At 41.2% G+C, this 23,247-nt stretch overlaps 2 protein-coding genes across 7 annotated transcripts in view; one reads left to right on the top strand and one right to left on the bottom strand.

Annotated features, from left to right (window-relative positions):
* Positions 1–23,247, bottom strand: part of msi (RNA-binding protein musashi) — a 122,423-nt gene that overhangs the window by 6,460 nt on the left and 92,716 nt on the right. For all 6 annotated transcript variants that reach the window (XM_029315567.2, XM_029315568.2, XM_085488559.1 and 3 more), the window contains 2 exons: positions 16,249–16,489; positions 551–14,411 (listed from right to left, as the gene is read on the bottom strand). In XM_029315567.2, the coding sequence (XP_029171400.1) occupies positions 13,509–14,411; positions 16,249–16,489 (1,144 nt within the window). In that variant the 3' untranslated portion in view covers positions 551–13,508. The remainder of the gene's footprint in view (positions 1–550; positions 14,412–16,248; positions 16,490–23,247) is intronic.
* The window catches only part of LOC114940826 (uncharacterized), a 63,629-nt gene that overhangs the window by 18,506 nt on the left and 21,876 nt on the right, over positions 1–23,247 (top strand). Inside the window, exons 3-4 of the mRNA XM_029315571.2 lie at positions 16,892–16,983; positions 17,665–17,740. Of these exons, the coding sequence (XP_029171404.2) occupies positions 16,892–16,983; positions 17,665–17,740 (168 nt within the window). The remainder of the gene's footprint in view (positions 1–16,891; positions 16,984–17,664; positions 17,741–23,247) is intronic.

Below are 23,247 nucleotides of genomic sequence, written 5' to 3'. Positions count from 1 at the left end.
ATTCGAAAATTACATTAGTGAGAGGCTCTTTGTCTTTGCGTAAAAAAACTTGGAACGGAACGCGAAATAAAATTGTATGATGTATATATGCGAAACGGCGCCTCTGGCGAGACGTGACGTACTGACGGATGCAATGTTCTTTCAGAACTCCAAACACATTAGTTCCGTAATGTCCGAACGCAGTGTTTTTCAAACAACTATTCCCCCGCACGAGAGAACTCTTCGTTTTCAAGTAGTCCGGGTAGATAACAATTCCGCCGCTCGTTCCACTTTACACAATTCGCGTTATTATTTTGATACCGTGTAATTTCATGCTTTTACATCGTTCGTTACACAAACAAGAGCGTCGAATATCTATCTTGAAAAATAAATCAATATTTTGTTTCAAACGTGGATTTAAAAAAGTTTCGATTGAAAAACACCAAGCTCGCGACCTGTGTGTCTATAGGATAAGATCTACGAGGATAATATCCAAGTATAAGATGAAACACAAAACAAGATACGCGAAGGAGGAATAAGAAAGAGAATGAAAAGTGAAAAGTAGTCTTACCTGATTCCGCCGTCAGCATCCCTTTGGTCCTCTCCTCCGGAAACAGGTCCTGGTTCTCCAGCCTTATGTTCTCGCGCGTTCTCTCTAGCAATCGACACTCAATTCTACTGCCTATAGAAATTAATATGCGTCTAAATCGCGGGCGTTCCGAAGCTTTCCTTTCCATTTCTTTTCTCTCGTTGGATATGTGTATGTGTGTGTGTGTGTGTTATATATGTGGGTGTAAAGGTATGTATGGAGAGGAAGATGGGCATAGAGATCGGATTAAGGCACTCGGGTTATATCAAATCGATTATTACAATCGGGAAGAGTGGGAAAGAAGAGAAGAGGGTGAAGGTAATTGCACGGAGAAAGTGGTTCGAGTGAAACGGGAGATGTAATAAAGGGGAGGATGTTATATACTTTCCAGTGATGGGTAAAAGATACATTTAAAGTGTATCTCGAGACAGATACAGAGATACGTGTAAAAAATTAAAATGTATGTACATACAGATACTTTAAATACTATTTCGCCATGGTATATTAAAATTTGACCAATGTTTAATAATCGCTCAACCAGTGTCGATGACGATATATGTTGATAACTTGCAGTTTTGATTATTTAAAATTTCAAGAATTGGACTGTTCAAAAAAAGATGTGAAAAATAATGTATTTGAAAAAAGCAATTCAGATACCATGTTTTGTATCTCGATACAGATATTTCAATTCGAATATATCTCAGATGCACAAAATGTATCTAGACACCCAACACTCGTTTATTTCTACCCTGGATACGCTTCTCAAAAAATCACACTATAAAGGAAGAGATATAAGGAGGCGAGTGGAAAGAATAATCGTGGGAGAAGAATATAGCCGCTTCCTCGATTCTTCAAACATACCTCTCTCTCTCTCTCTTTTCGGCGAATAATAAATCTTTCTTTTTTCTTCCCCCTTCGGATGAAGAAGTGAATCGAGGTCGATAAGCATACGGATAAAGCAGTCGCTTTAATCCTCGGCTCGCTGCCTTCGGCTCGCTTTTTATTGCTTCTACAACGTCCGTCGAAGAGGATAGACTCACTCTACTATCACATTTAGCGAGAATATTCTTGGCTCTCGCGTGCCCGTACCCCCTATAAACGGGGGAAGGAAGGGGGGAAAGAAGTGATACGGAGTATATCATCGTATGTTATATCGACACGCGCGCGTGTGTAAAAAATTCATTACAATCTATTTAGAGTATCCCCGGGTCGACTAATTATTTTTTTTCTTTCTCTCTTTTTTTTCCGCTAGTTGTTCTACTTACGATTAATACAAGATTGACGAGATCGCGGTGTACGCGTGAGATCACTCTTTTTTTTTTTTTAAAGGCAAGATATATGTATATGTATGTACGATCTCTCTGTGATATATCGTGTCTGCTCTTGATCGTCGAGGAAGACACGAGGACTCGCGTAAAGTATCGCGACAACTGAAGGAAAAAAAAACGCAGTCGCTTCGCGAGTAAATTGTGTTCCCTTTGTGTTCGGAAAACAATTTAGACTCTCTCATTCTGTCTTGTTCAAAGTGATACTCGGGAACTTGGAAGAGTTCTTTCTCCGTGCTGTGGTGGAGCTTCGTATCGGCAAAGCGCATCTCACGATGGGCGGATTCATCATCCTTTCTCTCTCGCTAACATCGAATAATGAAATATTTATATATTCGCTGCTCTTCTCGATTCCGCGCCGTTCTAAGGATTGCAACTGCGGTTCTCACCTCAGACAGCTAATCGATTATGTCTGTCATATTAAAAGAGAAGACAAAAAATTTCATCGTATTTTCTTCATAAATTGTAAGAAATGTTTTATTAACAAAATACAAAAAAAAAATATATATATATATGTACGAAATAAATCATCTGTATAAAAAATATATTAATTTTGGTTTGGCAAAGAACAAATTTTTATCGAAAAAAAATAAAATATTTCGCACTCATCGACAGAGACGCTTTTCTGATCGAGCTTAAGTGAGAATCCGTGATTCGAGGGTTGGAATGTTTGAGGGATAATCTCTGGCCTTTTCATATAATGAAAATTCATACGCCTACGCGCCTCCAAAAGCTGTAGAACGCACATCTACTTTTATATAATGTTGCAAACTGTATACGCGTCATCCGGCTATATGGACACGTATTTATACTCGTTAAGGGAGAAAGGAAATTGGATACGTATTTTATTTATTTATACCCGTTAGGGGAGAAAATAGGAAAAAGGAAAAATATGGGAAAAAACTGGGACAGAGAAACGACAATATGAGGAATATGCGTATAGCTGCGTATAGCATAAATCGATTAATTCTGTATTTTTTCGTACAGAATATTCTACGTATGTTTTTTTTAAAACAAAGTAGATTTGTTTATATCATTGCAATATTCACGTTAATATATATTCGTCCTCTTTTCTTTTCAGATTTTAATTCTATATTTGTTTTTATATATCCATTTATTTCACTGTAATTTAATTTTTATCAAAGTTCTATTAACGCATTTTATTCTAGGCAATTTTTTACACAGGATTTAATTAAATTTGCAAAATTTCATTAAGTTTGCAAAATTTAATTAAATCGTTTTTACGTGATAAAGACAATTTCATATGTATGTATGTATGTATAAATACTGATTTTTCTACTACTAAAATTTTATAAAATTTTGAAATAGATATGTGAACAATTAGTTACATCTCGTTGCAACTATATCAGTTTTTTTTTCCAGAAAAGAAGGATGATTCTTTGCTTGCAATCGGTATTAATGTTATGAAAGAGCGAGATGAAAAACTATAGTTAACTGCGTTATTTTCACGCAGGAAAACTAATGGGAAATCAAAAAGGGATTTTAATAAAAATACGTCGAAAGATATACTCTTACTTGCCGATTAGAGTGCGCCAGAGGTGGTCTAGCTAAGATGCATGCGCTACAACAAATTCGCCGACTGTTTTAAACCACTTAAGAAGCGTAAGGGATGACAGGGAAACGGGAGACATAATCATCAAAATGACTATCTAGAGAAAAAAATGAACGCTATTCTCTGGTTGGCCGAAACAGACATGGGAAAATTTTCGCAAACAACTTTTCTCTTTGATCAAGTCCCTTTGATCGTAAAAACAATGTATTACGTGTGTCATACATGTGAATCAATCAATATGTACAGAATGTTCCAAAACCATCCTATGACTTTTTTTCGCCGGAAATTCTTCAGCAACAATTTAAAATCAATTTCATTGAAAAAGAAAAATATAATTAAAACTTGTAATTTTTTGGTAATTAACTAAATGGCTTCTAGCGAAATAAATTTCAACGGCGAAAAAATACATGACGAAATTAAATTTTCGGTTATCAATGAATCAAATTTTAAACTTTAAATTTAATTACAAAGATTAGATTTAAAAAATTAGAAAATTATATGCGAGGTAAATGATAATTTTTTCTAATGTTGTCGCTGAGGAAAAGTTTTACGGACGAAGCTAAGATTGAAAGATATTCTGGAACACGCTGTGTAGCTTGCACGTCGGTAGTCCTCTTTACACACGGAACAGCAAATAAAGCAACAAGTGATACCAAAGTTGAAAGTCGGTCGGTGTTACCGAAGTAAATGTAATATTCTTCTTTACGAGATCTACGAGGGTTTTTGATATTTCTCATATATTTTCAGAAATATTTCATGACAGAGAAAAGTCGCGATCGAAAATACAGGAAAATTTATTTTCCACAAAGTCTAATATTTCAGAGGTGCAACACACGTCGCGAGATGATAAATTCAATAATTAAATAAATTTTACATCATCTCGTTATATATAGCAATCGTATAAATTTATATTGCTATGTATTTCGACAAAGTATAGAATGCCGATCGCGTAATTAGATGATCGAAGCCACAAAGTACCAAATATATAGCTTGTGTTTTTCGACAAGATTCAACATTTTAATTCCACAGAAATTATCTGAATTTTTAATAGCTATTTGTGAAGAATTTATTAAAAACAAATATTATTATATTTCGGAAGAGTTAAAAATCACTAAAAAAAAAATTAAATAAAATTAGACCACATATAATCTATATTTAAAAAATTATTTTTTGCAATGTACTAAAAAATTTCATTTTTTATTCATGCACCTCAGTTGCGAAAATTGAATAAACCTGCGCTTTGCACTTGAGAGTGCTTCGATCCGGATTCCGTTTCCGGAGAGAAACAATTTTCATCCTTCAGTCTTGACCTCTTGACGAGAAACGCGAACGTACCACGAGAATTTGGACCAACCAGAGAGCGGCTTGAAACGAGCGCCCAGCGGGGTTAACGAGACTATAATTACGATTTAATATTAATTAGCCAATTAACGAGTTGCCACCCCCGCGGGGCGCGCGAAGCCGCATGTTCTACCGGGTCGTAAAAAAAAAAAAAAAACACAGGCGTTTGATTGAGCGAGTTAGTGATAAGAATTCAAAACACAATGATTATTACGAGGAGTAGTAATAAAGAAGGCCGATATTTGTACAATGTGTATACGCTATATGTATAATACACACATACATATATAGGTATAGGTATGTATGTATGTATGCGATGTAACTCTCTATATATGTATATATGTATATTCGACTAATAAGAAGACAGTAGGAAAAGGAATATAATAATATATAATAAATAAAAACGTATATACGTATATAAGTAGATAGAATAATCAAGTATATATATACAGCACCAACGTAATTACTTTTTGCCAACAAGTTAGGCAAGAGAGATACGAGGTTTATCAATAATAAATTACAAGGGCTGGAATTTGCCAATATGGACCGGGAATTCCTGGGGAGATCTATATAGTTAAAAATGGCGGAGGATATTTTTGGGGGGCGGCAGGGAGGGGGAAGACCAAGTGAGAAAATACACAAAGGAGAAATACACAAATAGAGTTAGCTACAAGTTTTAAATGACTACTTTATTGGCAATTTTTCTAGGCATCAACCTATACTAATTTTTACGTTACGTTTTCGTTCGTGTTGCTGTCATTCTTGGCGCGCGCCATCGAGCGTACTCTTGCGTTTAACGTCGTATATTTTCCTGTCCTTGTGATGTAATGTGTGTATGTGTGTGTGTGTGTGTGTGTGTCGATGTACACGCGTGTTCATCGCGCACGTGCTCTGACGCAAACGTAAAAATCATCGATAACGTATCGAAGATAAATCAGAATAAACGAATCGAAAGGAGGAAACGAGAGTAAACAAAATAGAAACGCAAATATAAAATGATAGAACTTAAGCGTTACGTTTACATCAGTCTCGCAATTATAAATGATGATTCTCACGCACCCTCTTTTCGTCCTTTTCCTTTCTCTCTTTTTCGAGAAACGATAAAGTCGATTTACATCCGACAGCGATGCGTTTTTCTCAGCACAGCAGCCCAACAATTATCCCCTTTTTATGGCACGCACGTGTGTAGCTGGCACTAAGAATATAACAACGATAACACAAAGTAACGATAAATAAGGGAACAACATTTTCAGAAAACTGCAGTTCACGGGCACGCACGTGATGCGCCACGTATCTGTCGGTGTGAAGATGAGTGTATATGTGTGTGTGTGTATATATATGTTTTGCATTTATGTAAGAATCGCTAATAATAATAATAATAATCATAATCGTAATAATAATGACAAGCACAATAATGATGCTGATGCGTAATAATAATAATAATAATAATCAATAATAATAATAGTAGTAATAATAATAATTGTGAGATAATGGCGATACTGATAATGAGTAGTAGTAGTAATAGTAATGCGATTCGAGTATCGAGTATCAGCGCTTACGCAATTAGACGTTGGGAGAGTTCAGAGGCGTATATGTATATTTTTATATACATTACACAAGTTTCGGTTTCGTTTTCCGTCTTCCTCTCTCTCTCCCTCTCACACACACTCTCTCTCTCTCTTCCCTTAAATTCTTTTCCCGCACTTGATGTATATCGATCTTTCGCGAGACAATCGAAACGACAAGTTTTGCTGCGATCGTCTCGCGAGTATACTTCTCAATTTTTCGGTTCGTTTTTCGATCCACGGAAGTTGCTTGGGAGTTTTTCACGGATTTCGGGGAAGGGAAAATTAATTAATCAGATAGGAAGTGAAAAGATCGCGAAGCTATACTCTGCGCTGAGATATCCGGATCTCCTTCAACGATTTATCGCTGTGACCGAAAATATAATCTCGTCGTCGACGACCCGTTGATCGATTGAATCTTGCGCGAGAAAATTAAACGAGAGGCAAGAAAGAAGGTTCAAGAACGCGCTCGTAATTTCCGAAGAGTGCCGAAATCTCGCGATTAATCGATAAAGAGCGAGAGATGACGATGAAAGGCAAATTTTGATGATGGAAAATCGACGAAAAGATCGAAGAAATCGCGCGATTACGAGTTTTAAATACCGAGAGGATATATATCACTGGCAGTTCGTTATCTTCTTTTTTTTTATTTTGCCATTTTTTATTTTTTTTTCTCCCTCCAAAATATATTCAAGCAATTGTTGACGTTGTTATCGAATGGGGAAAGCGGAGAATTGCAAAACGAATCGTAATGAGAAAAGCGGAAGGCGGGAGAAGGAAGGGTCAAAAAAAGAGATGGATGACAATCAGGAGGAAAGATATTTCAACCAGCATGCTTCACCTACGTTTCATACACAACTAGTGATGGTTAGAGCGCTCATCAAAAAATACCAGCTACGCTAATAATTACTAACAACATTCGCAATATATATATATATGTATGAGATACACAATTGTCAGACTGAGATACAAATATATATATATATATATATATATATATATATATATATATATTATGTATGTATATATACATATATACTAAGGGTTATTATGTGGAACTGGAACAAATCGGGAGAGATCGAAAAAGGGAAGGAGTTCTAATCGGGAAGAGAAGAGGTGGCTTTTGCTGTGATGACATTTTCTTCTTCTTCGATAATGAAGATGTTATCTTTGCCACTGAGCAGATATATTAATTAGAGATAAAAACACCAGACAAGGCGAGAGAGACTCGATCATATTCGATATCGACGTTGATTTCGCCGCGCGAAAATCGCGGAACTTATTTGTCTCAATGACGACGGTGAAAATTGCAAGAATTTTTACACGGAGAAGGAAAATACGCGACAATTCGCGAGACGAGATTATCGGCAGACATAAAAATCCTCAACCCTTTATAAGACATCGATATATAATTATATTATTTAATTACGAATCATTTTCTTTGCCAGTTGCGACAAAAAAAAAGTGCTACATAAAGCAATTATAATATAAATTAAACATAAAGAAATTAATTATATATTTTTTCCTCAAATAAAATATTTTTAATTTCTCTCAAAATTATTCTCGATTTTCTGCCCTTTAAAGAGTCATATTACTGAAGCTACGATCAATCTCGTCTCTAGAGCTTTGATGCCCCAGACTTGTTTGCATCTCAACAACGTCACAATACATCGTACGTTATGGGCTATAATGGATTAGACTACATATGATTTGACTCTAGGTCGATTGTACGATTATGATTTCATATACTTATGATTTAATTATAATTGCATATTCAAAATGCAAGGAATACTAGCGCGTGTCGCGCGGAACGAATTGACATGAGTGCGATATCAACTTCTCGCGAGTTTTGCGAAAGCGATATATCGGATTGAAAACTCCTTATTATCATAACGCTCATAACGCTTCGCTGTTAAGATCCGCGAGATCGTTACGGGAAACGCCCGGAAAAATCATTTCTATTACACGTGCAGGCAATGTGGCACTTTCGGTGTAGGTTTTCTGTGCCGAAAGCAACCGATTTCCCTCGCCGCCATCTAGCGGCGACTGTGCGGTGAGTGAATAAGCCGGTTTCAAAGCCATTATCTACGACTGAGCCGCGTTAAAAGTCATTGTATACGTCTCAAGCCGTAGGCAATGTATTGAACACGGCTATTCCCCCACCGTGCCGCGGCAAGATGGCGGCGTGCGATCGGCCGCCTCGCGCACAGAAAACGCGCTGAAACAGCCACTTTGCCTGCACTTGCAATACAAAATAGTATGTGTATCAAGTGCGGATTGACAATTGTTCACTCGTGTGGGGTGGTCCCTCCCCCCTCCCCCCCCCAGTCCATCCCCCACACTCGAGACCAATTGTCAACTTTCCGCACTTGATACACAATATACTATTCTTTCTCTCTCGTCGGGGTACTGGTGATAAGATTCTATTCCGAAATATGAACGTGACCAGAAACGTCGTACTTGAATGTTTCACGACGCGACTCGTACGGCTAAATTTATTGCTGAGAAATTCGACGAGAAACCTTCCTTCGCTCCCTCTCTTCGTCGAGCTGAGAGGAGTAAATCGCGTTATTTAATAATACCGGATATACGTCGCCCTGAATTTCCGAGTTGAGGCTTGTTTCAACCCGTAATGGAACATATATGGAAACTATAGACGGGATACTTGATTTTCGGGGAGGAAAATACGGTGCAAAAATCTCGAAGATGAAAAAATCTCGATTTTGAGTAAGTGGTGGGGATCCACAGGTGGTTTATCGTGTTGAAAAAGATTGAACCTACCGAATGAAACCTCGATCCCCGGTTCTCGTATTTCGAAAAAGTTTCGCAGAACGCGAGACGTCGAGAATCCGCCTGGAAATTTCTTCTCTTCCAAAAGACAACTTTGAAAATAAATAAGGTCGCGTTTGACGACACCGACTCGGAAAAAGGGAAAAACACCCCCAAAATAGGGCTCCTCTTTCTCTCTCCATCCTTTTCTCCATTCATGAAAATGCTAAAAGGAATACTGTAAACGTTCGAACGGATGTTCGCGAAATTTGGTTTTCCATTTTCCGCGAGAAAAAAAAGAGAGAAAGAGAGAGAGAAAGAATGGAAGAAGAGGTACGATGGATCGAAGACGGAGAAGGAAGGCGGGTGATGTTGTTCGCGTCGATATCGCGGAGATATCTACCCATGGGGGAGAGGTTCGTCAAATACGCACCCATTCCGCACGTTATTGACGTACACAGAGATTTAGCGAGAAAATGAAAAACTGCAACAAGACGTACGCCTCTCAAGCCGATCCTCTCGCTCGTCATCGTGGCTCGCGCTCGCGACTTTTACTGTCTTACTTGTCATCGTTTCGTGTTTCGTCCGTTTCTCTCTACGTGCACTTAAAATGTTACTCGTTCTCTCACTTTTCGTTCTTATTATTTTTTTTTTGTATAATTATTCCCTTAATACGTCATAAATATCACTCGCGAGTTTTGTTATCCTTAACGTATTACGGTGTATGTATATAATTATATTTTTTTTGTTCATATATATATATATATATATATATATATATGTATATTAAAGTATATATATGTAGTATCACTAGAGAATATTACTTGTTTCGGAAGGATCGGATCCTTCCAATCCCCAATGCGCTCTCGGAACCTTCCTCGCGCTTTTACCACTCGTTTATTATTATCCAAATCCTTTCGCATCTCGAGTATTCGTTTGCGTATATTTATTTATATATATATATATATATATATATATATATATATATAAATATATATATATATACCTAGGAGATTATCTCTCTATCGATTACGTGCGCAAATAAGCGCAGACGCACTTTTGTAGTTTCGTTTAATAATACTCGTAATAATAGTGTAGTTTAAAGTTTGAGTCAATCGCTTATTGCTCGAAATTTCTCACATCCTTCATACGACTCCCTCGTTAAAGGGTCGCCCCGTGTTCGTCTCGCCCCGGCGATCATCTTCTCTCCTCATTCTAATTCACTCTGAATTCTACCCGGAAAAACAGACTATTGAAAATATTCGCGCGAAGATATTCGGGATTCGTCGATCGCGTCGATCGACGAAATGAGATCATTTGGGGCAAATAAATGGCCCACTCGCATCGCATTCAACACTCTTACAAACTATCGATAATATACGAAATAAAAAATGTGATAGAGAGTAAAGAAAATAAATTAAGCAAAAAAAAAAACTATTGAAAAGTTTCTTACAGACTAAAAATACAAATCGACAATTTTCGTAGTAATACGAATAATTTAAATAAAAGCAAAAAAATGTAAAAGGGACGGGATAGATACTGATCGAAACTTGTATTTACACGAAAGCTTGGCTTGAATGACGAATACCCTAACGCAAATAAAAAATATTAAATGTTAATTGTCGCGGCGAGTCGATCTCGGGGCGAATAAATTAAATATCCATCTCTCTCTTTCTTTTCCTCTCTTTCGCGAATTCCTTAACGAATATCTTTATAATACCTTCCTCACACGAATGTGACTTAACTTACGCGATTACTTAAAATTTAATCCCTATTTTTATCGCTTGAGTTACACGTGAGCTAATCTCAATCTTGAATTCCCGTTTTCTCGCAATTTAACGCACAGTCGCACAAATTCTCTTAAGTAAGTATTTTTATAAAGATGCGTAATATATATATATAATATCTCTTAAGTATCTGTCTCTTTCTCTCGCGCACTTGCCGAGACCCTCCCTCCACGTTTCTGGAGGGAAAGGAGTCCCCTTGTATTCCTTATTGTTACGAATTTATTCGCTCATTAAGTATCTATATCCGCTATCATCAATATAATGCTATCTGCTTAAGATTAACTTAAATCAAACTGCCGACTCGCCTTCTCTCTACTCTCTTAGGAGCTCATTAAGTGACGTCGACGTCGATCGCCCGCGGCGTAACGTATTTATATAAATAAATAAATAATACGTTACGTCGCGGGATAGTACGTGTGATACTGTCAATCAATTCTTAACACAACTACGTAGCGCAATTTTTCTTTTTTTTTTCTTGCGCAGATTATACATTATATCGCGTTATACACTCGTATGTCGCTAAAAGTCTTATTTGTTAACGCAATTCGAACTGAATCGAATTACGCTCGTATGTATGTGTGTGTGTCGCTAGTCTTATTTTTTATTTAACGCGATGGAGAGCGGAGAAATATTGTCTTCCATTATTTGAAGAAAAATATATATGTATATATATACGTGTGTATATATCTATACATTATACATAGTTATATACGTGTTCCTCTCGTGTTTCTTACTCGTGTGTATATAATATCGTACGTATGTAATCTCGAGAGAGTCTGCTCGCTCGCGGATACCGCCGCGCAAAATGGATTGTATGTATTGACCTGTTGCCTCTGGAAAGGCGAGAGCCCGGCCTAGAGAAAAGCGACGAAGCTTCGGAAGCGCGATGCAACGAAGAGGAGATAAGGTTGGTTCGTCGCCCGGACCTTTTGGAAAAAGATGCGAGACAAAGTGAAATGCGCCCTCTTCCGTTTCGTTTGGCACTTGACGCGAATCTAGTCTTTCTAACGTTACGTCATTCACTAATGATTCGACTCGCGCTGACGAGAGGAAAGAGGGTCCGAGCGAGTTTGGGTTTTCCTTGGAGAATTCCGATACGAAAGTGACAGTTCTCGGAATATTCTGTTTATTAAACGCCTATCTCTCGTTCGATGCATCGCGATACTTTCGCTAGGTCGAAGGCGACTCGACAATGTATTGGGCGAATATGTATATATGTATGTGTACCGTTATCATTAAGGCATGAGAAAATAGATAAAAAAAAAAAGGTGTATGTAACTCGCGAGAGGCAAGAACGGAAATAAAGAAGGTAAACGACCGAATTTTTTGTCTCGAAACTTTGCGTGGCGGAATAAATTGTTCGCGTCGTTTTTCACCGCCTCTCCTTTTATTGCTTCGTGGCCGAGAAAACAGCCGTTGGGAAAACAAGTAGAAAACTAAGGAACTATCGCGAACGTCATATGTGTATATGTGTGCATGTATGCATGCGTGTGTGTATTTGTGTCGAAACAAACGTCGCTGATGGATCGCGTTAATTAATCGGTAATTAACGTAACGGGCGCGGCGACGTAGATAAAGCGTGATGATTCGTTCAAGTCTATAATGCGTACGCGTTAATCTAAATAGGAACCAAAGTGTATGCTGAAACGCAAATGACTTGTGTGATAATGAGAAATGTATGTGCGCGGAGAGAATCTTTTCTTACAATTTAACCAGAAAATCATGATAATCGTGGGACAATATTGAATTTTTAAGAATTCCTTAACTGATTAATATTTATCGCAATAAAAAAATATTAATATCTCATTGTGGTAAATATTAATCAGAGAAACTCTTACCACATATCGTCTCACGATTATCATGATTTCGGAGGTAAATTCTAAGAGAAAATGATCTCGATGTATGAATCCGAGCGCGCGATAACCGAAAGACAAAAGGGATTTCAAAGAATAATAATAACGCATGTAGTAATGAGGTTTCGTTAGCCTCGATCCTGCGACGCTCGTAAATAAATTATTTAAGTAATTAAGTATAAGTGAACCCAAAATCCATATGTTCGATGTGGGAAAAAACGATCGAACAGAATATACAATTACACACAGATTACTCTCCTTATCCTCCTGCTTATAGAGCTTCGCCTCGCTCGTACAATCTTATTCATCGTTTCGTTAAATTTTCACACAGTCGGATAATCGTTCATTCGCTCGACAATATTTGCGCTCTTCGCTCGAAATTTCAGCCTTCTTCATTGGATCCATTCTCCCTTTGTCCGTGTATGTGTGTGTATATATATATATAGATATATATATATATATAAGTATGTGTGATTCCATTCCGTAACAAAAGAGTATCGAAGAATCCATTTCTACTAACATCGCTTCCCGGGGTGATGCGAGAACGACTGGTGGTGAAATGGCGAATCGGAAGCATCAAGTCGGAAGTTATCTTCGTCGAGTATCATCTCATATTTGCAGGGGAAGAAGAGGGGGAAGATGGGCCATTTTCCAGAGACACTTTCGAATTCTTCTAGGTATCCCAAGTGCCAAGGTCGTGGTGGTAGGGGCAGGGAAGATGCGGCATTTAAACGTACATTCCCATCCCGTACATGGATCCCCAGTCGACGCCCTGGAAGCTCGACATGTCGACGTTGGTGAGCGAGTAACCCTGATAAGGATTGCCGGGCGCCGCGGCGGCGGCGGCGGCCGCGGCCGGCGAGGAGGCCGCCGCTGCGGCAGCCGCCGCGGCCGCGGCCGCACCGGGTGTCGGAGCCGGTGCCGGCGGTGCGGCCGGCGCCGCCGCGGCAGCGGCCGCCGCGACCGCCGCGGCCGGTATCGGATATGGCGCGTATCGATACGCCGAGAGGGCCGGATAACCGCCGGTAGCGGCGAACAGCTTGCCGTAACCCGCCACCGCGTTCTGCACCTGCGCCGCCGCGGCCGCGGCCGCGGCCGCCTGCACCTGCGCGGCCTGGGCCTGCGCGGCCACCAGCTGCGAGGCGGCCGCCGCGACCGGCAGCGGCGGTTGTGGCGCGATTCTCACGCCGAGGGCGCCCAGCACCACCCGCTTGCCGAGGGCGAGCGCGCCCGGTTGCACCGCCTCCTTCGGCTGCGCCTTCTTGCACTCGACCTTCTTGTTCTTGATCGTGTGGAAGTGTATCTCGCACACACGGTCGACCACGTCTTCGTTCTCGAACGTCACGAAGCCGAAACCGCGATGACGCTTCGTCTGCTGATCCATCAGCATCACCGTCTCCTCCACCTTGCCGAATTGATTGAAGTAGACCTTGACCTCGTCGCTGCTCGTGTCTTGACTGACACCGCCCACGAAGATCTTCTTGGTGCGATTGGCCTGTTTCGCGCGGTTCTTCGGCGTCGCGTGCTTCGGATCGATCTTCTTGCCATCCAGGGTGTGGATGGGACACTTGAGGACTTTGTCCACGCTGCCGGGCTCGGCGAACGTGATGAAACCGAAACCGCGGCTACGCTGTAACCGAACAAGCCGAGAACCGGCACGATGCACATGGACCGTCTACTGCGTTTCGCCCTCTTTCTCTTGCGTTGTTTTTTTTCTTATATTTTTGCTCTCTCGCTCTCGCGATCAAACCGCATTTCACATCCGACGTGTGGGTGGGATACCGCGCGTCTACATCTCCACCTTTGCTCGTTTAAGGGCGAGTTTTCATGACCACGTAAAAAATCATTTCAGTTTCGCGTTACAACGCAGTTTAATTTTCATCGTTATTCGAAATAAGAGTACTTATTTATTGTTTTAGTTTTTATTTTTAGCTTGTCAGAATGGTCACTAAAACTGATCCGTCTATCTCTTCTCCTAACGTAGCGCTTTCGCTTCCTGATTTCTATTGCAAAATTATCCTAATCTTCGAAATCTTTATCCTGTCATTGGTGATCTCGTAGCTCTTGTTATGAACGGTTAACTAGTGCTACCAAACTACCATTTGCATGCAAGACTGTCCAAGCCAATGTTTAAGACAAACATTCTAATGTTACGTGAAACAAAGACTGCGATAAGATTCAAATCCATTACGAACGTTAAGGAGCTACTGATATATATATAAATATATATATATGTATACGTATTACATCTTTCTCTCTCTCTCTCTCTCTCTGCCCCACCCTCTCGTCGCGAGAAATCTCCTTTATTCTACCCGCATTCGACATTTTCTCCCGCCCGCAAATCCGACAAGAAAAAGAAAAAAAGGAACTTCTTCTTGCCTTTCCCAACTTCTTTTAATATAAAATGCGATTAATGCGATTAATAAATACCTAATACAATCTACTCTTTTTTCTCTTGATACTTTATATCAGCAATTAATTACACCGATTAGTACAACTTCTCATCTACTACGGTCTACTACGGATATATAGTTTCGTGCAAAAAGTGGAAGGAGAGATTGCTTGGTGCATCGAATCCTGTCGAGGTTAAAACTCCTTTCTCTCGCGACTTCCTCGCGACCGTGCCCCGCCGAAGACCGTCTTTATACCGGCACAAATCAGCTGATACGCGACATAGATACGCGATTTGGAAACGCGTGGGCAACGTGTGTGTATACGAGGCTGTTTTTCCTAATCAATTTTAATAATGCAAACTTAATTATCTTGAAAGCAACGCGCGTTTTGTTTTATCAATCATCTCCAAGCATATAAATTGTACCAAACATTTGATAACTCTCTGACAAATATTAAATTAATTAAGAGAGAACCGCCTTTATAGAGAACCAAAAAGTAAGATTGGTTTTTGAAAATTTTTTGGGAAAAAACTTTGCACTTAATCATTCCGAAACTTTTGGCCATCTGTTATTAAATATTTACAAGTATAAAATTTTTTTAGATAAAAATATGGAATGTCGCCTTTGATGACAAGAAAATTTTTAGTTTTTTAATTTCAAACAAGATTTGGAGATACGAGAATGCTCGCAAATTTGCAATCGGCGGTGCGGCTTTTTATAGAGCGATCTCTACAGAAGCTATATTTTTAAATAAAAAAATTTGTTTCATGTTTATAAATATTTAATAGTAAATGCCTAAAAGTTTTAGAATAATCCGCTATATGCAGTTTTTATTTTAAAAACATTCAAAAAAAACACCTTATTTTTAGCTTTCTAGCGGCCCTCTTAAAAAATATCAAATAATCTCCCGAAAAATAGCGAAAAAACTAGAAAATTGCAAGAAATAATTCTGAGATAATATAATAAACACGTCGACCAAGCATTGGCAACAGCCTCGTACGATGAAATAATAAAACCGTAAATTGATCGGGCGAGCAAGCCGAGAGTTGTGCTCTAGGATTTTGGTAGACCGACCTGCGTAACCGGATCCTTCATGATGAGAACATCGGTAACGGTGCCGAACATGCCAAAGTACTCCCGCAGCTTCTCGCTGCTTGTCTGCCAGGAGAGGCCGCCCACGAAGAGTTTGCCCGGCGCCGGGTCGCCGCCGTTCGGCGTACTCCTGCCGGAGCTGCCCGAATGGCTACCGTTTATCGGCACCAGGGTGTTGTGGAAGTCGTGCTCGATCGCGCCGTTCGTCGCCTCCATGCCGGCGCTGCAACAATCAAAGACAGATCGATCGATTAGGGAGAGTCATGAGATCCCGGATGAGATTTTTCAGAAAAATTACAAGCGACTACTTTTACTGCGATTTTTTCGCAAATAAAATATGCAAAAAAAAATGTAATTAATTTTACTAACAAAAATGTTATACATTTTTCAATTTTATGACAAAGAGATTTATATTTAATTTAGCAAAGCACCTGCGTTAGTAATTAACGTAGAGAGCTAGGCAATATTCATGCGCGATTACATCGCATTGCACAACAGCTGTGACAACTCTCTACTTATCACGTAACTAGTTTGTGAGAAAAGTGTTACGTGTGTACGGCGATAAGCATCTGACAAATATCGGCAACTTTATTAAGAGTTTGTGCATTTTTTTTCTCTGTTTCAGTTAATACCGCTCGCCTTCGTATCAACTTGCGTGATGCTCGCCATACCTTTCATGACCTACCATAGATTGTTCGTTACCACGATTGACGTTCAGTAAGTTTCTCTTCTAGTACTTTTCTACTACCAAGTTTTCTCCCGCCAACGATAAAGTGAAATATAAAAGTCCGTCTCGCGGTAAGACGTAAAAATAATATATATCGTCATTTCGCGGAATGAAATGTACGCCAAAACTTGAATAAAAAATAGCACTCGGTCAGTTTATTCTTGAAAATAATCTACATATAATATCTTAAGGTCACTACATCCACCGAGACAGGGTTAACGACCTTGGCATTCCATTTTACATCCGCTAAATTTTACTTATGCCACGTGTTACAGAAAATCGCCCGCTTGTTAAAAAAACGCGAATAATTTCGTAAAAATGAGCAAGTTTTGCAAATTGTATACATTTTCTCGTTAACATATTTACATCGTCAAGCCATTATTCCAATTAATCTTTCATTTACGCCGATGGAATTATTTTATATTAGTTAAAATTTACATGTGTAATATCGCACGTGTAATTATTTTTAAAATGTTAAATAAAAATATTAATTTTTATAATTTTACTAATGTATATTTTGTTCTGTTACGCTTTTCTGTTATTAACCATAGTCATAATTTTGCAAATGTAATTAAAAATATTGTACATATTATATCGATAACACATCATATCGATACGATGGCGCTGCTGAACGTGTCGTAAGTAAGCGTGAAAAAAATGTCGCCTTTCAGACTAACCGATTATCAGAGATTCGAGATTCCGTCTATTCCGAGATTTTTCGATCTACGAAATCCACGTTCTTTAAAGGTAAGATGCTTTTCTTATTCATGTCGTAAAAATTTCAAAAAATATTTTTTTATTATTTCTCAAGATTATATCGATTATTCTGTAGCTTGAACGAAACAAGAAGTGTGTATATGTACGATCTTATCTTATGAAATAGAATTATTTATATCTAGAATAATCATAAAAAAATTATATTTTACAAGATAAGATCCTATACACATACACACACATTGCGTTTCGTTCAGCTACAAAATATATAATCCTTAAAAAAATGCAATATCTATATCTATCCACCTTGTCTCTTATAAATGTCCGAACCAATCTCAGTGTGACCCCGAATGCACTTACTTTAATGCAATTAATTAAAAGGCAACATTGATAAGTATCCTTATTTTTATTCATACGCACGGAAAAAGGGAGACAAGATCCCGACGATACCTAATCGTCCTTAACCTGTATTAATTATTTTTACAATTATATTGATTTATCGCGTATCGCCGTTATCGTTGCCTTGCCTACGTTCGTTTATATTTGGCGTCGCTAAATAATTCACGTTACGACTGCGTTTCGCGAATTGCGGCAGCCGCGTAATAAAATCGCGCCGAAAAATCCGCCGTATGCATATGTTTTACTTGGAAAGCACATCCTCTTTCGGGAAGAAGCTTTCGCTGTAATTTTCCAAATTGAACGCAAAATGTGCGACGAGACATCGGTCGACAACGCGACGACTTTGTCCTTCGCGTGTATATATACAATCTATATATATATTGTGCTACGTTCGCAATGACAATGACAAATGTTATTATACATGTCGCTGCTCGCCGCAAAGTGAGACAATCCGCGCCGGATATCCCGCGCGCGCATTACACGCGTCGGATGGTACATCATCCTCCTTTCTCGGTCAGAGATCTCTCGTAGACAGAGAAAGAGAGAAAGAGAGAGAGGGAGCAAAGGTAACAAACCAATACCACCATCTAAGACAGCTCGCAAGAGGGATAGGCAAACGTAACCAAGAGAGAAGCTACGGTCGTTTCTCGTCCGTGTATATCTAACCGGAGATATATACCGTGCCGTCGCGATGCCTTTTCCCTCAGGATCCACAACGCGTCGTACATTCACCAGCACCAGCGGCGGTGGCTGTGCGCGCGGAAAGGGGGTTGGCGAATGGCGAGTGGATGAGACGCGGCAGGTCGGGAGAGAAGCAGGAAAAGAGAGAAGAGAGAGAGAGAGGATTGTGCGTTAGCCCGGTTCGGATATATCGCCGCGAGCGGCATGGTCGACATGCGCTGTAAAGGGGTGTCGCAGGGGGTATCGGACAAGGGGGTGGCAGAGAGAGAGAGAGAGAGAGAGAGGGAGAGGTCGAAGCGAAACGAGCGAGTCGTTTGGGGTTGGGAGTGGCGCGGTGGGGCGCGTCGCCGACGAGAACGCGCAGCTGGTGGATCAATACACTCCTCCGCGAGTCCTCTCTCGCGGCTCGGCTCCGCTCCGCTCCGCTCGGCTCGGCTCGACTCGCTCGTGTTGTTGACTACCCTTCGCGAGCGATCCCTCCTCCCCATGTGCGAATCTCAAAAAGGCTCAATACTGGTGCCAGTACTGGCTGAGGTTTTGGGCCAGTATAAGTTGAGATCGGGGTCATTACTGGGACAATGTCGGAATGATAACACGGGTCCCAGTCTCGGCCCTACACAGAGTAATTAGTACAGAGGCAACGTTGATTGCCAATGTTGGGCCAACTCTTGATGCCAACTTTGGCCCGACACAAAGTATACTGGGACAACATTCATTAGTATCAGTATTGGGCCAAATCTAACATTAGAATAACCGATATGTTTAAAATCATTATAAATTAATGTTTCAAAATAAAAATATTTGTTGTCATACACCAACGTATGGCCCAATGTATCTCCAGTGCTGATCCAATATATACGATTTTATCCAACATAACTTTTCTCATCTCAGTACTGTTTCACGTCTCGCCCCCAGTGCACGCCCAGTACTGATACGATATTTGACTCGGTATAGAAAATATTTTGTGTCAGTACGATACACAAACATTGGCCCAATTTTCTTCCAGTATACTTGAACCGGTACTCGTGCTGCAGACAAAGTTGCTTGCTTCCCAATAATCCGACACGAGTCGACTCTCAATACATGCCCAGTACTAAGACGATTCTCGGCCATCGATTAATACCATTTTCGGCCTTATACACGATCAGTACTGAGACTCGGCTCGGAACAGAATATGATTGCATGGGAGTATTGGTACAGTACCAATTACCGAGACTGGTACAGTATTGATCTGGTGGTTTATCCGTATACTGGGGCAGTACCACCTATCAAGTCTTGGCAGCCAATATTGTGCCACTTCTGGGCCATGTTGACAACTCTGGCAGAAGCCCGACATTCGCACATGGGTTCGCGATCGGCGCGGAAAACGTCTTACGACGCCGCCGTCTGTCACCGGGTCCTCCATGCCTTCTACGACGTGATTATTAAACTCTTTCTTCTCCCCCTTTCTCGTTTATCGTCGGAGATATCGGGAAATTTCTCTAGACATTTTTTTTACTAAATCTGCAGATCGGAGAAGAACAGTTTCGAGGACGTCAGAAAAAAAAAATCAATCGATGAATTCATCCGTTCCGTCTGCAAGAAATGTGGAATAAAGTTCGAAAAAAATCACGGTTCCATTCATGTTGTATCATTTTCATCGATGAACGGAGCTGTAAAATTTCCGTGATTTTTCCATTTTTTTTTAATCGCGTTCTCTCTCGATCACGACATCCGGCATGCATTTCGCTCGGACCCTCGTTATCGGATCGTTACACCTCGTTGTTTTACGCCGTTTACGAATTTAAACTCGCGCTGCGCGAGGTAATAATTCCACGGTTGCGCAGATTTAATTTTCCCGTTGTAAAGCGTTGCGCGCTTCGCGGTTATCGAACGTCGCGAAATTGAGATATCTCGCCCCGTAAACTGCGAGATTAAAAAACGTTTAACGCCGGGGTAGGCGCTCCGGAATGCGAGTGAGCAATCAGCTGGCGCGATGCGGCTCGTTGATTGTTTAATCAAACCGCATCGTTATCGCGAGAAATCGATACACATATATAATACATAAATACATCAGTCAAATAAATCGCCCCCGTGAGACGAAACACGTGATCGCAGTTATCGAAACGCGCGCATCAATTCCGCGAAATTCGCGAATGTCCCCGACAAGTATCCTCTTTCTCCTCCATTTCCACCGATGACCTCGATCGTCTTACACATCACAACGAGGACGAGGCGTACAGGTGTAACGTGTAAAAGCAAACGATAGAGACAAAAACAACGGTGGAGAAAAGACAAAAAATAAAAGAAAGAGAGAAGGGGGTTGGGGGGTTGCGAAGGGAGGATGGCGGCTGGGCATTGTGAAAGGGAGCGCGTGTAGTTTCAGTATTTTCAGTATCGCCAGACATATCCCAGTACCTAGCAGCAGCAGCAGCAGCAGCAGTCTCCGCGTCCGCCCCCAGCAACGTCGAGGGGTTGTACTCTCTCGGTTCCCCTCTCGCGCCAATGCTATTCTTCTCCGCGCCCTGAACCCCCCTTGTTTCACCCTGATACACGTACGAGTACACACACGCGCATCATCGTCTCTCCGCGCATGCGTACGTACACGCGACCGAGAGAGTCATATCGAAGGGGGCAAGTTTTCCCCACTAGGTAGGAGAGGGCTCCAAGAGCCCCAGTTCTAGTGGGGGTGGGGGGGGGCGAGTGGGTGGACGGAGAGAGGGTGCGGAGGCGCCGCCGCCACCGAGCGACGCAGTGCCGTCGGGACGCTCGACCGAATGATACGGCCTTCGCAAAGGGGTGTTTTTCGCCGGCCGTCATATCTCGCTCGGCGACCCGCTCTCGACGGTCGCAGCCGAGAGTCGTCGCGGGAAAAGGAAAGAGGGAGACAGAGACCCCCTCGCCAGAGGGGGTGAGGACAGCGGAGGGAGAAGAGCGCAATATCGCAACCTGCTGCGGTCGAGGAAGGAAGATATCTGGCGAAAAGAAATCAGCCCATCGGCCGGGGATATTGTCCTGTCACAGCAGTACGCCTTTAAAGAGTTACTGGTGTGATGGGACATTGTCCTCGTCCTGGTGCTCCACTTCCGATTTTTCGTCGATGGTACAGAATGTGGAAAGTGTGTCCCGGTTTATTATATATATATATATATATATGTCGTCGATATCTCGGTGTCGCGCGCTTGCTTCGACGTGAGTCGCGGTCGCAGGAAGAGGTCGGAAAGGGTGAAGAACCGGATAGTGGGGCGACGTGGACGAGGGATTTTGCAAACGACGATGACGATTACGATGACGGTGGATTATCGCGGCCGGAAACGCCCGATTTTAGCTATTGTGCCACGTCGCTTCGACGACCCCCGAGAAAGGATTAAGGGGGTTGAAAAAAAGGTCGAAAAAGCGAGTCCGGAGCGTGGATACGCCATGGTGGCATATACGAGCGATGGTGTTTCCAGTCGATAAAGCAGCCTCCGAGAGGCGCGGCTGCTGCTCGCCACCGTGGTCGATTGAAGGACTCTCTTTTCTCGTCGTCAGCTTCATCATCATCCCTCTTTTTCTCTTTCTTTTCGTTTCCCTTTCCCGGCAACTTGAAACGCGGGACTAGCGAAATCATCTTCGCGATTACTCGCTCGGCTCTCGCAGGTGGATCCTTCGAACTGTCAGAAATAAAAACAAATCACGGCGACCCGGAATGACAGAGGCGTTTCGTTATCGGGAGACGCATCTACGTTGTGCCTCTACGTAGCCCGCAAAATGGCCGGAGCGCGTCCGCGAATATTCCTGCGCGCGTTATCGTCGCGCAGTCACCCCCTCGTCGAGAGTAATACACGTATCGCGTGTTTAAAAAAAAAGCAGGGAAAAAATCGCAGCTTCGTCGCGACCCGAAAGCTTCCTGAAATCGCGCCGCCTTGGAAATTCTCGGCCGTCGTCGATCGTCAACGTAGGAAAAACCATCGTCGATCGAAAGTCGAAAGACCGGAGGAAGAAGTTTGTAATATAGTTTCGGTGGAGGTCGAATATGTCTACTCGCGCCTCCTCGTGCGAGATCGATACCCAAATAGACGGAGGATTTCACGAGGGACAATATATATCTTACCGATTGGTGATTCGCGTGAAAAAAACGAAAAATGAACCCAAGATCGTGTGAAATTCATCGGCAAATTTTTACCTCCAATTATTTAATTATTGCACACGCTCTCTCTTGCTCATTCGTATGCGCGTTCGATACTTATTCGCCGCTAATTGCGATTAAAAAAGGCAGTACGGCCTATATAGTTTGTGCACGCGCGCGAAGTTATTTGTCTTCTTCTATTAATTCCGCGCCTACAATAACCGCGCGACCATTTACTGAGTAATGAATCGGCCTTGTTTCCGTTTACGACTTAGCACACGGAATTAGAACGACGCTACGCGAAGGGGTGGCAACAACGGGGTCGATGAAAAGGTTAACGCTGGGTTGAGGTCGATTGTAGGCCTTCTATCTC

This window comes from Nylanderia fulva, unplaced genomic scaffold (assembly GCF_048542155.1).
Source record: "Nylanderia fulva isolate GAGA-0341 unplaced genomic scaffold, ASM4854215v1 Scaffold7, whole genome shotgun sequence".
NCBI lineage: Eukaryota > Metazoa > Arthropoda > Insecta > Hymenoptera > Formicidae > Nylanderia > Nylanderia fulva.
Note: the sequence above shows the minus strand (reverse complement) of the source record. Positions and strands in the feature narration are given on the sequence as shown.